This window comes from Onthophagus taurus, chromosome 1 (genome assembly GCF_036711975.1).
Source record: "Onthophagus taurus isolate NC chromosome 1, IU_Otau_3.0, whole genome shotgun sequence".
NCBI lineage: Eukaryota > Metazoa > Arthropoda > Insecta > Coleoptera > Scarabaeidae > Onthophagus > Onthophagus taurus.
In genome coordinates, this window is record NC_091966.1 from 1,284,064 (window position 1) to 1,301,248 (window position 17,185).

Sequence of the window (17,185 nt, forward strand, 5' to 3'; positions counted from 1 at the left end):
CTCTATCATATTCTTTTAGTGTAAACAGATGTAGAGCATTCTTTCGTTGTTTTGTCTGTGTTCTCAAAGATTCTAGGGAATATTCTAAGAATGTTCGATCGCTTGATGTAAACGACACCAGAGCGTGCGAACAATTGCTTAGAGCCTTCTTGCGTGTTCGGACGTGCTCGCTCATCGGAGCGGTCTCTTCAAAGCGTTCTTGTATTCTAGCCGAATGAGCATTCGTTCGGCTGATCTAAACATCTATGTGCAAGAATTCTATTTCTTGATTCTCATTTTTGCTCGTTGATATTTTGGTGTAAACGCTAAAAACGCGCTTTCGTTTACACTAAAAGATCAAGAAAGAATGCTCTTGTTCTAGCTCTAGCTCTTTGTTCGTTTGGTTTAAATGCACCTTTAGAGGCAATCACATCGATCAGTCTAGTATTCCCTGCCATAGTCCTCAAATGAGGACTGGAGATAATTTATTTCATAATATTAAATAAATAAGACCGTTGCAAAACACTTACTTGTCATTACAAACTTTAATTATCTTAAGTTGACAGTGTTGATTAGTTATGAAATGTGATTTATTGAAGGTAATTTTTTGAGGTTATCTGAGAAAATTAGCAAGTCGCAGTAAAGCGGAATTGTTTACAAGAGTTTTTACAGAATAAAATTTTTTAAATTTACTCTTATAATTTGAAAATTGAACATCATAGATAGATTTTATGCCTAAAGTGAGTTAATATATTGCAGTACAGCAAAGGAAAATAGATTTTTATGTCGTTCTCCAATTGAGAACCTTAGCATGTACTGTCTTTTTTATTGTAATCAATATTTTGGTTACAGTTTTTGTAGCAATATAATAACAACATTTTTTACGCTTGCTGACTTCAAAGATTTGGAAGAGGATGTCGTTGACGTGGTGGAATTACCACCAGAAAAAGTAGATACAGTGTCAGATTACATGGATGAAGATGTACTACAGGATACTCTGCCGCAAGATCAGAAACGGCACAGGAACCAACCAAGAAGAAAAATAAGGTTACTTTATCATCATCTTGGAAGAATATTAGTTAGAATTTTTCAAGCACTTCTTCGAATGATTCAATGACAGCTTCAATGATAAGCGACATCAAACTGAATTTGAAAGGGAAAACTTCAGTTGATATCTTTGAATGAATATTTGATGAATCTTTCTTAGAGTAAAATATTTGCAAAACAGAATTGCCAGTTGGAATATTTATATTATCTAGATATCATTCTTTACCCCAAGAGCAAATGTAGTGGTGTGGAGACGAAGATATCAAGATAGAATGTGTACGAAATTGTATGACCTAAAACAGATTTATAGAAATAAAAAAGTTTCATTTCAATAATAATTCCATTAACCTCTCAATCAGATAAAGTAGACAGATTGTTCAAAATTCGAACCAATTTTAAAAAATTCTGAATATTTTCGGAATAGCTTTATGTAGATGAGCAAATGGTCAGATACTATAGCCACCATTTTCTTAAGCAATTTATCCATGGAAAACCTATAAGATTCGCATTCAAACAATGGGCTTTATGTTCTTCCATCACCGGTTTTTGCTTTCATATGGACGTTTATCAAGGTAAATCTGAAGAACAAGAAATTAGTGGTTTAGAATCACCTGTTTTAATGAAAATGGCAAAAATGTTACAGCATCCAACAGAGTACGAATTGTATTTCGATAACATTTTTACAAGTTTTGAACTAACAGTAAAATTAAAGGAAAATGGTATAAAAGCGAATGGTACAATACGATAAAAAATGATAAAGACATAAAAAAAGAAATTCAGGGTGTACATGACCATAGATATGACACAAAAAATGAAATTTTTTTGTGACTTGGAATGATAACAATACTGTGAAAGTACTATCAAACCGTTTAGAACTGGAGCCTTTAGATCAGGTAAAAAGGTGGTCAAAATCTAAAAAGTAACAGATAACCAAGAATTTGTTAAAAGAAATGTTGTTTTGATTTGAAATAGCACCTTCACAAAATGCGGGTGGTTCAAAACAAACTATGCACAACATTGAGGCATCCCTGCTGGCTTGCTAGTGCCGTTTGATGAAAACCTGATAATGAAGGATGAAGCTCGTTTCTATTCGAATTGTTCAGTAAAAAAACAAAACTTTCGCTCTAAGGCGTAAAAGACGTAAAATGCCTAAAATTGACTCTTGATAATTCTGGTAATAAACCTTTCCAGTTTGGTGTGCACTTCCCTTTTTGGCAAAATCAGACCCTATTTGTTTGAGGAGAACAACGTTACAGTGACAGTAAATTCGAATCAAGACATGTTGAATACATTTATTTGACCAGAACTTTTAATGTTTATTTTCGACAAAATGGTGCCATAGCGTCATCTTGTTACTGTCAAGATATTCACTGACTACATTCATTTCTCGTTTTGGGGACGAGATCTGGTAGCCAAAGTCGTAAACAACTTTTGACTTTTTAACTTGAGAAGAACCCAAGTGGCTGTACTTTGTAAAGTATTGATTAGAATGTTTAAGCCATATCGGTTTCTGTCAAAATCATAACAAATAAGCAAATCGACAACTACAGTGATACAATAAAGTCTACATACAGGTCGGAAAATGATAATATCTCAGCTCCCGAAATGTAATTCAATGAAATTTTTTAACAATACATGTAAGAAGTTAAAAGGGATGAAATTCTCCATATTTCTGTAAAATTAAATAATAAAAATAGGAGAAAGTAAATACTTTTTGTGAGAAATAGGAAATAGGAATGAATTTTGGTTTTCTTTTTTAAAATACAAAATATTTCCAAAAAACTTTTTACAAAATCGAAACAAATAAAATCCTTTTCAAATATTTTGTATTTTAAGAAAGAAAACCAAAACTCATTCCTATTTCCAACATATTTTAAAATTTCAACATCATTTTGTAATTATTTCAAGTACTGAAATTGAAACATTTGTTTCGAAACATGTTTACTTTTTGAAATAAATTAAGTATTTTTAATATTTCTCACAAAAAGTACAGTAAAGACCGGTTATAATGAGTATGCTTGATAACGAGCACCTGCTCTATAACGAGCAAGCTTCCAAGTCCCGTGAAAAATCCTATCCTTACAATGTAAAAAATCTCGGTTATAACGCGTGCTCGGTTATAACGAGAGCTCGGTTGTAGTTTTGCGTGTTTTGTATCGTCTATAACGAGCGAATGACGTAAAAATCTGGCGACGTCGTGACGCGCCATTTAGGCACCATGGGCAGTTCAGTTTATCGCTAGATTTACGTGAACTTGCATCTATATGTCGTTACAAAAATCCTCATATTAACAACTTAGAATGTATTGAACTTGCGTACTTTTCGCGAAATTCAACTTCCGTCTTACAACCGATGGACCGAGGCATAATTAAATCAATGAAAACGTTTTACCGCCAAAAGTTATTGTTCAAGTTAGTAGAAGCTATGGATCTGAACGAAAAATTAAAAATCGATATTTTAGATGCCATAATAATGCTAAACAGCGCATGGATAAATGTTAAAAAAGAAACAATAATGAATTTGCCGAATGCCTGCTTTCGTCATGCATTCGGCAATCTTGCAGAGAGTTTTAGCGAGGAATATGAAATTCCCTTAGCTCAATTAATTACGCGTATCTCTGTGGAAGAAAATCTTTCTAGTTGGGCAGAGAAAAACGGTTTGGAAATAGACGGTATCGATTTAAATTTATTTGCCACTATCGATGACGATGTTACTACTGGTTCCATTTTATCTGACACTGAAATAATGTCTAACGTGTTGAATAAAGATAATGAATCTGACGGTGAATTAGATGAAGAGGTAGAACGAAACATATCAAAAAATGAATTTTTAGAAGCATTTTCTAGGGTGACACGTTACATTGCAACCAACTATGCGGACAATACTGAATGTATGTTCGCATGCGATACAATAAACAAAAATATTTGCCAGGAATTATTACATAAAAGCATAAAACAGAAAAACGTCCGAGAATATTTCAATAAAAATTAATTTTAGATGTATAATAGTATAGATGTTTAGTTAATTAGTTTTAGTCTATTAGGTAGTTGTATCTGTCTTAAACAACAATGTTATGAAAAATTGCAAAAACATGATAATGTATTTTTTTGTTTTTACCTTTTCAATCGTATACTTTTAAAGCAAACAAAATTTCTCATAGTGATTAATTTCTGATAGTGAATAAACAAAAATTTCATTGTAAAAGTGCAAAAACAAAAAGATTTTTTTAAGTCGTTCTTAAAATTGCTGGTTACTACTTTTTGCACAAGTATTAAAATTTATGTTACATATTACGACAACCTTGGTTATAACGAGGTACCGTCTATAGCGAGCAATTTTTTCGGTCCCTTGACTGCTCGTTATAACCGGTCTTCACTGTATTTACTTTTTCCTATTTTTATTATGTAAGAAGTTCATATTATTTCCATATTTTACATAAAAAGGACTAGAAAGTATTTAGTTCTAGTGTTAGTTCTAGTTTTACACTAGCACTATCACAAGAACTAGATCACAGAACTAACACAACATCTAGAACTAGAATAATTTGGGTTTGGCAGTCTTGAAAGACGTGCGGCTAAGCCCGAATGTTTCTAGTTTTAGGTCTAATGTTAGTTCTAGAGACAGTGATAAGTAGCACTAGTTAGCATAAGATATCACTATGTTGTATATTTTTATTGAACTAAAACTAGAACTAACACTAGACCTAGAACAAGAAAGTATCTGAATGTTTCTAGTTCTAGGTCTGGTGTTAGTTCTTGTTTTACACTAGCACTATCACTATAACTAACACAAGACCTAGAACTAGAATAATTTGGGTTTAGCCGTCTTGAGAGACGTGCGGCTAAATCCGAACGTTTCTAGTTCTAGATCTATATAGTGTTAGTTCTAGTTTTGCACTATCACTAGAACTAACACAAGACCTAGAACTAGAATAATTCGGGTTTAGCCGTCTTGAGAGACGTGCGGCTAAATCCGAATGTTTCTAGTTCTAGATCTAGTGTTGGTTCTAGTTTTACACTAACACTATCACTACAACTAACACAAGACTTAGAACTAGAATCATTCGGGTTTAGCCGTCTTGAGAGACGTGCGGCTAACCCCGAATGTTTCTAGTTCTAGATCTAGTGTTAGTTCTAGTTTTGCACTATCACTAGAACTAACAGAAGACCTAGAACTAGAATAATTCGGGTTTAGCCGTCTTGAGAGACGTGCGGCTAAATCCGAATGTTTCTAGTTCTAGATCTAGTGTTAGTTCTAGTTTTGCACTATCACTAGAACTAACAGAAGACCTAGAACTAGAATAATTCGGGTTTAGCCGTCTTGAGAGACGTGCGGCTAAATCCGAATGTTTCTAGTTCTAGATCTAGTGTTGGTTCTAGTTTTACACTAGCACTATCACTACAACTAACACAAGACTTAGACCTAGAATCATTCGGGTTTAGCCGTCTTGAGAGACGTGCGGCTAAGCCCGAATGTTTCTAGTTCTAGATCTAGTGTTAGTTCTAGTTTTGCACTATCACTAGAACTAACAGAAGACCTAGAACTAGAATAATTCGGGTTTAGCCGTCTTGAGAGACGTGCGGCTAAGCCCGAATGTTTCTAATTCTAGATCTAGTGTTAGTTCTAGTTTTGCACTATCACTAGAACTAACACAAGACCTGGAACTAGAATAATTCGGGTTTAGCCGTCTTGAGAGACGTGCGGCTAAGCCCGAATGTTTCTAGTTGTAGATCTAGTGTTAGTTCTAGTTTTACACTATCACTACAACTAACACTAGACTTAGAACTAGAATCATTCGGGTTTAGCCGTCTTGAGAGACGTGCGGTTAAATCCGAATGTTTCTAGTTCTAGATCTAGTGTTGGTTCTAGATTTACACTAGCACTATCACTACAACTAACACTAGACTTAGAACTAGAATAATTCGGGTTTAGCCGTCTTGAGAGACGTGCGGCTAAGCCCGAATGTTTCTAGTTGTAGATCTAGTGTTAGTTCTAGTTTTGCACTATCACTAGAACTAACACAAGACCTTGAACTAGAATAATTCGGGTTTAGCAGTCTTGAGAGATGTGCGACTAAATCTACTGCTGTAGCCTTCATTTCGTAGCACAAGTTGAACTGTTTCGACTTTGTATTAAAATAATATAAACTTCTAATATCCTTCGTTTAAAAAATTCATTGAATAACATTTCAGGAGCTGAGATATTATCATTTTCTGGGGTGTATGTAGACTTATTGTATCACTGTACATATTTATAAGTTTGTGAAACGAAATTATTAATTTGTTTAACTTTGTGCCATTATAATGAATGATAATTAAATACAAACCTAAAAAAATTAATTAAAAATGATGCAATTCTAAAAGGAGCTAAATAAATTAAAAGAAACCTATAAGAAATAAAATCCAGAATTATAAACATAAATAATAATAGCACGGTTAATTGTTAAAAACAAATAAAAAAAATTGGTAAAAAATAAAAAAAAACTAAAACAACACTCACGCCAGCAATGGAAAATGTTAAGTTGCAAAAAAAAAGTAGTCTTCTCGTCTCGTTTTTTTTTATATCGTATTAATTACAACAAACACGTTTAAACCACGCACATAGTTACCTTTAGGTTTACCATTGCTAGAGCGTGACGTGTCGAAACCTGGGCACTACACCGTTCTTAAATTTGTATTTACGTAACGAGGGAGAAATGATGTGTTTATGTGACGAATAATGGGAGAAAAATTATTATTTTGTGAATGCTGGTTGCGATTTAAAGAAACGCGATTATGCAATAAAAAAAAAACGGTTGATGCTTCATAAACTTTGAATATGCAACAACGACAGATAAAATTTTTTAAAACTTTAACAAACACAATAACACAAGCGATGTTAACGCGATTGATGCTTCGCGTTAAGGGCAATCCAAGATTGTTAGTAGAATATTTCTACCCGTTCGTAAAAAAAGTGACTAGAAAAAGTTAAAAATTCGCTGCGTTATTATCACACTCTCGCTTATTTTATTATTTTTTTTTTAAACACTACTTAAAAATTAACTACTCTATAAAAATTAGTGGGGTTAAAATGAAACAAATTGATTTAATTATTGAATGCAACATTCTTTATCTTTGTTGCTCGTATTCTTTGATCGTTTTTCGTGTGATTTCGAAGAAACGTTTTCGGCCGATGTACTTTTTGGGTTTAATTTTACGGTTAAGTTTTGATTCGTTTCCGCCAAACTACAAGCCGAACCTTTGTTGTTATTATTTTGTTCTTCTAAATTCCTCCTTGGTAACATTGGAGACATACTCGATCGTTTTCGTAACGGTTTAATCGGAGGTGGTGGTTCAAATTTCCGAACCATCGAAGGCGAAACACTCGCCGCTCTTAATTGAGGAGTAGGTTTTAATGTTGTTTCACCTTCAACCGAGTTTTGTTTAATTAATCTCGGAATTTGAGATTCTTTTTTGTGTCGCCTTGGAACCGGAGGGGTATATTCGGTTTTTAAATTAATTTCGGGGTGATTTTGATTTTGCTCGTTGATTTGATCGATTATGTTTTGATTATTAACGTTTTCGTTTATTATATTTTGATCTAAATCTTGATCGTGATCTGAAACGTTAGTTGTGGGTAAAAAGGTTCTACTTTTTACCGTTACTGCAGCTTGAAAAAAATTATTATCATTATTTTCTTTGATGGTTTTATCTTCGGCGTTTTGGGTAAAATTTGTTGGATAAGTTGAAATTTTTTGTTCAATTTCATCGAAGTTAATTGTTTTTGGACTTTCAGGTGTTACGGGGAGTACGTGCAAATTTTTTTGGATGCTATTAATGTGGTCTTGTAATTGTTTTAATCTTTCTTGATAATTAACGGTTTTATTTTCTTCTTTATCGTCTATTTTTGGGGAGATTTTTTCAATATTATTATTAGCTTCATCATTTTCTTCTTTATTATTTGTATCACTTTTAGTTATTTCAATTTCATCCTCATCTAATTTATCTTTTATATCGTTCAAAAGATCCATTTCATTCAATAAATCCGTAACTAACCTCTCATTTAGGTCACTTTTATCAACGAGATTTTCAAATTCATCACTTAAATTCTCATCAGAACCATGATCATCAAAAACCTTTCCCTCTAGCTTTGTAACAGGAAGCGATTTTCGTTGCAATAAAAATTTATTGCTATGTTTTTCTAATGGCTTCTTAACAACATCTAAATCTTTATTTATTCCAATTCCTTTTTGTAATAATTTATTAATCGGTTTTTCCATTTTAACTTTATCAATTTCTTTCTCTTTGTTGTCATTTTCAAAGACGCCAGCTCGTAATTTAAAGTCTTTCGCCCCGATACTTTTTCTATGATGTTCAGGGAGTAATAAAGGATCTTCTTTTTCAAAGCTTCTATTAAAAGAGAAATTTGCGAATGAATTTCGTTTGACAATGTTTTTCGGTACCACTATATTCCTACGAATTGGTTTAACTTCCGGTTCTGGGCTATCGTTATTCTCAAACTTCTCCAAAACTTTTTTTATGTTAACTTTTTTCACCGCATCTAAATCAACCGAGCTTCGTTTATTACAATTTACGTCGGTTTTAGAACGTTGTAGAATAAAAGGAACATATTTAGGTTGTTGATTTTCTTCTGCTAAATTTGTTGAGTTAGTTTTTGGCAATTTCCCTAAAAGGTGATTCTCGAATTCTGAAATATTATTTTTCGATAATTTACTTATAATATTATCCGAAGATTTTTTAAGGATATCTTCTAAGTTTTTGTATTTTTCCCCCGTTAATGATTTGGTTACTTCGGTTTCTTCAGCTTGATGATCGAGCTCTTCCATCCAAGCTAAAAGATCCTCAATTTTCTCCTCCGGTTTTACATCAATAAATTCTTCCTCTTCCTCTTTAATACACGTCTCTGTTTCGAGAGCTTTAAGTAAATCTTCGATACTATTTGAGATCTTTTCATCAGATTCCGAAGATTCTTGGTTCACCACTTTAATATCGACAGGTTTTAATAATTCATCTTCGTGTTTTAATAAATTTTCAATGTAATCATCGACATCTTTCATATCGCAGTCTTCAGGTTCGAAATTAAACGTTTCTTTTTTTGGTGCCACCTCAGCTTTAACGGTTGATTTTTCTGGTAAACTTTGCTGTTTAACTAAAGGTGCTTTTATTTTTATTTGGGCTGGTTTAAAAGGTTTTTTAGTTGTATCACCAAAGTATTTTTTCGCGTTGGAAAAATCCGCTTTAACAACCACTTTTGGTTTACCAACTTCCTTCGGTAAATTTACTTTACTTGGCGTTCGCTTAATAATCAACAAAGGTTCGGGAGGTTTTTCGTCTTGAGTTGGAATAAACTCTTTGCCAAAGCTGCTTTTACGCGGTGGGATTACAAAATTTGGTTTAACCATAATTTTCGATTTTAAATTATTGTTATTAACCGAGCTTGTCGTTGCGCTTTTACGTAAAGGTAAATTTTGAAACTCTACTTTAACATCGTCTAATTCTGATTCGGCGCTGTTAAATTCGTTTGAATTAGTCGATAAATTATCGGAGGATTTGTTCACGGAGGGTGTATTATTTTCAAGTTTGAGCAAGTCGGGTGTGTTGGGATCGTTGGTTTTAGGTAAAATAGAGAGGGGGTTCACCTCGGTATCGGTACCCGTGTCTGGAACGGGCGGTTCGACACGAACTTCCTGTTTGCGAAGTTCCCGAGCACGGATTTCTTCTTCACCTTCTGTTGCTGTATCAGAATCATCTTCTAAACAAAAAAAAAGTTATATTAATTAAATCTACTTTTATTACTTATACAGGGTGTACAAAAAGTATGGAATAACGGTTCTATAGTAGACGCCACGAGAGCTGGCAGTAAATCATCGTTTTCCGTTCTTACAAATGCCATACGTAGTTCACAAACCGCTAGAGAGTAATGTGTGTTTTAAAGACATAGCATTACTTTAATATGTTTGCAGTACAAATCAAATGGCCACGTCGAAAAAGTACGTCTGTTCTTCTAAGGGATGTAACTCTATAATTATAACCTCAAATCGAAACGTCTTGTGAGCGTTGTCATGAATCTGTTAGTGTCACAAGCCGAAAATGTTTTCTTTGAAAGGAAAATCATTAAATAATATCTTTGACAATGTTTGACATATAATCTCCATTACTAACATAACCTACATTTAAATGTATGTGGTGAAATAATCTAAGTCGTACGTCCATATCTTGATTCATACCATTTTTAAGCGATCTGTCACTGCCAGCTCTCATGGTTTCTACTATGCAACCTAAACTTAAACTTACATCAAAAAAAGTTTTAAATAAAAGTTACTTGACACTATTTTCCTGTATATTTTAAGGTTTTTGGATTCCTTTTGACAAGGTGTTGCAGAATACCATAAGGTTTTATTGCTTTAAACTGCATAGTTTTCGAGATATTGAAACTTTTATTTAAAAAGATTTGACGTAGCGACAACCATGGGGGGGATCTCAAATGAATGAAAATTGTAACCGTCGTCAACGCCATCCGATGTCACCGTCGATAACTAATTCTACACAAATTCAAATTTAAACAACCTTTAAGGCGGCTTATATTTCATTTCTTTTTTTTGTATTCATCTTTGATTAATTAAGTCAAATTAAGTGATGTCAAATATAAATGATATTGATAAATCAGTTAATTTTTTTAATAAATGTAATTTATGAGTGTAATTTTGTAATTAAGTGTAAAAAAGTGTAAAAAACATTTAAAATTTTTTAAATGATAAAAATGTCGGTTATTAATCCTTGCTGTGTACCATCTTGTGATGATAGACATTAAAAGGTAAATTATAAAAATTATTAATTAATACAGCATAATTACTTTCATTCTGTATTTCTAGATATTATTTTCCGACCGACCCTATTATTCGAATGGCTTGGCTCTCTGGAATACACAATTCAAAATTATTTGAATTAATTAATGATAAGCGTCTAAGTAACTATTGTGTTTGCCCCAACCATTTTGCAACAATGTGCAAATATGTTGAGAAGAAATTGAAAAAGCTACCTACATTATGCTTACTAGGTAAATAAAATTTTGGATAAAAAGATTGTTTTTTAATCTATATATGTTTTTTAAATCATTTAGATTTGTAAGAAGAAACTATAAATAATTGCTTTTTGTCTCCACAAGATCAACCAACAGAAGATACTTCAGGTATGCTGCATGGTATGAAATTAATTATTTAGTTTCATAATTCATAATCATATAATTCATTATATACCATATTATATATGTTTATACCCCGACATGCCATATATATATATTTATACCCCCACATATGTATGCCCCGACAAACTTCCTGGTGTAACTAGTTCAACTGTTATGCAAGTCTATCCTGGATGTAGCAAACAACAAGGTTGCGAAATTGCTTCAACCTCATTTTGTGAGAAAAATTCTACCATTTCATTAGAAATGAATTGGAAACGGTTCCACCTAAGTGATGAAAAAAAAATAATTGGTAAATACCATAAAAACTGAATAATCATTCTTATTTAAAATTATCTTTATTTTTGTAGATAAGAAACGGAGGAAATTACCTTTTACAAAGAACTGCAGCAATTGCAACCTAACTGGAGTAAAAAAAGCGTTGTGTCGCGCTAAGAAAAATGCCAGAATAATAAGGCAAAAGCTAATACAATTGAGGAAAAATCCTCAGGTATTGGTGAACCTCAAATATTTGAATAAAGAAACTAGAAATTTCTTTAGCGGCCAGTCCCGAAATCAGAAAAAAGAAGTGCTGGCTCTTTCCATTTACAAACAAAGTGGTAAAGGATACCGGTTCTTATCAAATTTCTTTTCATTACCATCCAGGAAGACGCTACAAAAACTGTTAGGGTAAACAAAATGTAACATTATTCTATTTATTGAACTAAAACTAGAACTAATAGTAGCACTATCACTAGAACTAACACTAGCTAGAAATTTTCGAAGTGATTTCGAGTCGTCTTCGATAGTGCTACTATTAGTTCTAGTTTAATTACACTGGCCGTGAAAGCCTTCGTACTTATATTCTATTTATGTTACCAAATTTTATTAGTTTTGTGAATAATAAATTATTATGTTGAAATTAGATCTTTCATTTAAAATATATTTATTTCCTTTTTTCAAAGCAATATTAATTGTGTTATTTTTAAATTTGGCGGTTAAAGTTAGCCCCAACGATCTGGCAACGTCGCTCGCTTCGCTTCGATGCGCAGCGAACAATGTTGCCAGATCGTTGGTTAGCCCAGTTTTACACCATTATCCTAGTGGAAGTTGGTTTTAATCTATGATTAGTACTCTGCGGTGACATCGGATGGCGCTGTACGCAAGGTACAATTTAATAAGGTAGAGTTGGCCATCTCTATCCTTCCTTGTCTCTGGCGACAACCAAATTATGACGTCATTATGGAATAGACAACCTAAGCCTTGACATCACAGGGATGGGCTAACCACAGTTGCTAAGATAAATCGCCATAAAAATGTCATTTAAAATGTCACTTACTTTATGTTATTTTAACACTAATTGAAAAATTGAATATGGAGATTTATCGTTAACAACGAAGATGTTTGGAGTCGGTATAAGCTCCGCCCATCAGTATGACGTCAAGGCTTAGGTTGTCTAATCCATAATGACACCATAATTTGGTTGTCACTACGTCAAATCTTTTTAAATAAAAGTTTCAATATCTCGAAAACTATGCAGTTTAAAGCATTAAAACCTTATGGCATTTTGCAACACCTTGTCAAAAAGAATCCAAAAACCTTAAAATATACAGGGTGTTCCATTTAAAAAACACACTCACCATGTCGTAACTTAGACTGCCGTCAAGATTTTATTTTGTTTCTACGCCAAGATATGCGGAAAATAGTTTCAAGTAACTTTTATTTAAAACTTTTTTTAATATAAGTTGAAGTTTAGGTTGTAGAAGCATTATTCCATACTTTTTGTACACCCTGTATAGATTGTCTTAAAAAGTCATAAATTAATATTCTTTTTATTATCCGAAATATATCTTATTTTATGTAAAAAAATCTTTCACCAAAGAAAAAGTATTTCTTCTAAGTGTTCGAAATTAGTGGTTTCTTGTTGGTATTCATCTTCACTTAACTTTTGAGGCTACATCAGTCATAGAAACCATTCTTATTTTTCAGAAAATCTCGCATGCAGAAAATAAGATTCAAGCTAAAATAAATGATGAACTAACTGAGCAGATATCTGTAAATAATGGCATTCGGCTGGGGATTCTTAAGCACACTCTTGTTTAATATCCAATGGATGAAATCATAAAACAAGTACGCAAACTAAGAGGACACAAAATGAGAAATAGGGAATATACATGAAATCTGTCCTATATATACAACTTCATGTGATAGAACTATTTTGAATCATTTTAAAAATAAATTGTCTATAACACTACACCTAGAACTAGAAAGTTGCGTCTTCAGCCGCACGGCTAAACCCGAATGTTTCTAGTTCTGGGTCTAGTGTTAGTTCTAGTTTTACACTAGCACTGTTTTTATGTAGAACTAACACTATACCTAGAACTAGAATCATTTGAGTTTAGCCGCAAGTCTCTAAAGACGGCTAAACCCAAATGATTCTATTTCTGGGTATAGTGTTAGTTCTAGTTTTATACTTGCACTATCACTAGAACTAACATTAGACTAAGAACTAGAAACATTTGGGTTTAGCCATATGTCTCTTGAGACGGCTAAACCCGAATGATTCTAGTTTTTGGTCTAGCGCTGCATAACAATTAAAGCTAGAACTAACACTAGACCTAGAACTTTGTGTAGCATCAAGTAATATGGCAAATTTTAGAAAAAATTAAGATTCAATTGTCGCCCTTTGTCATATGAGTAATTGTGTGCGGAATACCAAATTGTGAAAAATAATTTTGAAAAAGTGTATTTGCTATGGTGATAATGTAACTGGAAATGCTTCTGGCCATCGAGTAAAACGTACAATAACTGTTAAAATGTATGAATAACCAGAAGAAGGAGTAAGAGGTCCAACAAGATATATATGTATGTGTTCGAATCTGCCTTGTGGCACATTTATATGCTGAATAGGAGATTTTGTTATATTTATTAATTTTAGTTTTTTTGACATGGTATACATGATTTAGTCCAAAGATAAACGTATATACTCATGTGAGGCCAAAAGAAGATATGAAACATCGTGAAATTTTTGGAAAATTGGTTACGGAATTTTTCGGGGACATAAATTTTAGGAATGGATGTTATGACATCACACCAAAGAGTTATATCAGGAAAAATTAACTTCAACGAGTGTAAAATTAGTATTACTTCGAGGTTGGGCTTGTAAAAGATGTTATAATTGAAGATCAGTAGATTGTGCATGTTTAATCTCTTTTAAATCAGGATAAGAAAAATTGAGGGATTCTATATTAATGCGTGACATTGTATCTAAAAGTTGTCTCAACAAGAGCGCCGAATTAAAATTTGCCGCCATTTTATTAATACGAGTTGTAGGTACGGCGTTTTTTGTTTGAAAGTTGTCACGTATAGACCGCGCGAATATGGTGAACTATTCAAACGAACAACGTCTAACTATTGTAAAAACACATTACAAAAATGGTGAAAGTTTTGCGAAAACTGTTCGGTCATTTGAAAACATAGCCACAGTAAGGGAATCTGTGGTCGATAATCCAGGAACTTCCATTCGGCATCGTGGTCAAGAATTAAACATTTCCAGAAGCACTATGCAACGCATTTTGGTAAAAGATCTGCATTTGCACGCGTACAAGGTTCAATTGGTGCAAGAAATCAAGCCACGGGACCATGCGCAGCGCCGTGGATTTGCTGATTGGGTGTTGGAACATCATCAAATTAATACGGACTTTTCGAAGAAAATCATTTTTTCAGATGAGGCACATTTTCAACTCGACGGATACGTAAATAACCAAAACTGTCGAATTTGGGGTGCTGAAAATCCTCGTGTGGTACTCAAACAACCAATACATCCACCGCGAGTAACTGTTTGGTGTGCATTTTGGACTGGCGGAGTGATTAGACCGTATTTCTTTGAAAATGCGGCTGGAAATGCGCAAACTGTTAATGGTGTGCGGTATCGCGAAATGTTCACGGAATTTTTGTGGCCCGAATTGGATGTCATTGAGTTTTTCCAACAAGACGGTGCGACCTGCCACACAGCACGTGTAACAACAGACCAAGTTTCCGGGCCGTGTCATTTCTCGATTTGGCGATCAACATTGGCCACCAAGATCGTGCGATCCAAAAACCGATGGACTTTTTTCTTTGGGGTTATGTAAAGGAAAAGGTGTATGCGAATAAGCCTGAAACAGTTGAAAATCTTAAAGAGGAAATACGGCACGTTATTGGTGAAATACAGCCACATTTATGCGAAAACGTTATTGAAAATTTTAACAAAAGAATAACCCTGTGCCAGAGGTTTCGTGGTGGCCATTTGCCTGATGTTGTATTTCACATTTAATCGGAACTATTTTTCTTTATGTTGAAATCAAAATATTTGCTTAATTCAAAAAATAAATGTGTTTTTCTTTAAAATTAAATCCGGCGCCCTTATTGGGACACTCTTTACAATAATGTTAGAATCTCCTTTAATATACCTGATGTCTGAATTAAATTGAGATATATAATAAAGATAACGTGTTTGTCCTGGAGTTTTATCTGATTTGGAAATCAAATCAGTAAATTGGTTGCAGTATAAAAAATGTTTGAAATATTTAATAGATGAATAAATAGGTAACAGTTTTCTATCAAAAGTTGAATAATTCATGTGACTACATGATAACTTTTTTGAAAAGAAAGCGACTGCTTGCGTTGTATATAGAGATCTTTAGCACGCGAAAAAGAGTCAGTGTGCTCATTTGACCACACGGTAATTTACTTCTGATTATTTTTGCAAAGGGTCCAAGAATTTCAGAAACATTGGGAACAAATCTGTGATAGAAATTGATCATTCTAAGGAATCTATGGAGTTCTTTCAGATTTTGAGGTTGAGGAAAATTATTTATTGCTTCAATTTTTGATTGACTTTGACGAGACCCCTTGGAAGATATATGATGGCTTAAAAAATGTATTGAACTTACTCCAAAAACACATTTAGATAGTTTAATGTTGATTCCAAAACTATCTAATCTTTCAAAAAGTTGTCGAAGATGAATTAAGTGTTCATTTTTGTCGTTACTGGCAATAAGAGTATCATTCAGGTAGACAAAAATGAAACTTAAACCAGAAGTTACTTCGTTAATAAACCGTTGAAATTTTTGAGCTGCATTTTTTAATCCAAATGACATATACGGGTGGTCCGTTACTAATGGGACACAGAGCAACAGTGAATTCCTTACATTAAATTATTACGATTTAACCCAATTTATGTTAGTCCAATTGTTAATAACAACGAAGATACAGATGGTTAAAGTTAATACTTTATTTTCGTTTTTCTTTAATAATTTCGTTGTCTCTTACATTATGAACATGAAAATTGGTACATTATCATTTTTTAATACAATAAATAATAATTTGGTGTTAGTTTTGATTTATCTTTCAGATGGCGCTGTCTACCTTAAAAAACCACCCTTAAAGTAGTCATATCTTTTTCATCGTTAAAATTTTTACAACTCACATAACATAAAACAGTTTCTCAGACATTTTTACATAAATTTGGTATACCTATCAATATTCTCTAAAGTTCTCCGTTCCCGAGATAATCACTGTTTAAGGGCACTTTGCAAAATTGAATATCTCAGTAACATCAGTTGGCGTTGACAAAGTTTTTATTTAGTCAAACACTAGACAATCAGTTTGACATTCATTTATTGTAATCAATGTATTTGTTACTTTGAAATAATGCCCCGGCATAATTTTTTTTCTAACACGGAAATGCGTGATATGGTGTGCATATACGCTCAAGAAAAGTTTAATGGAAGGGAAGCGTGCAGAAGATATTTATTAAAATACCCCAACAGAAGACAACCAAATCACAAGTTATTTAAAAATTTGTATGACCGCTTAGGTGAGACTGGTTCATTTCGTCCTAAACGAAATACATGATGAAGTTGATGAAGAAGATGAAGTTTTAGTACGAGTTAGTAACAACCCAAAAGTTAGCTCTAGACGTTTGTCAGCTGCAACC

At 33.1% G+C, this 17,185-nt stretch overlaps 1 protein-coding gene and 1 long non-coding RNA gene across 16 annotated transcripts in view; one reads left to right on the forward strand and one right to left on the reverse strand.

The window, feature by feature from the left end:
* LOC111416895 (Molecule interacting with CasL) overlaps positions 1 to 17,185 on the reverse strand; it is a 105,499-nt gene that overhangs the window by 21,368 nt on the left and 66,946 nt on the right. For 13 of the 14 annotated variants that reach the window (XM_071194007.1, XM_071194006.1, XM_071194000.1 and 10 more), the window contains one exon: positions 9,665 to 9,777. In XM_071194007.1, the coding sequence (XP_071050108.1) occupies positions 9,665 to 9,777 (113 nt within the window). The remainder of the gene's footprint in view (positions 1 to 9,664; positions 9,778 to 17,185) is intronic. The other variant, XM_071193994.1, reaches the window with a different exon arrangement.
* On the forward strand, positions 10,494 to 11,507 carry LOC139428934 (uncharacterized). 2 transcript variants are annotated; one of them, XR_011639613.1, is made up of 4 exons: positions 10,494 to 10,839; positions 10,898 to 11,082; positions 11,146 to 11,214; positions 11,373 to 11,399. It is a non-coding gene; the product is annotated as an uncharacterized lncRNA (long non-coding RNA). The 2 variants fall into 2 exon arrangements; XR_011639612.1 differs by having other exon boundaries at positions 11,146 to 11,507.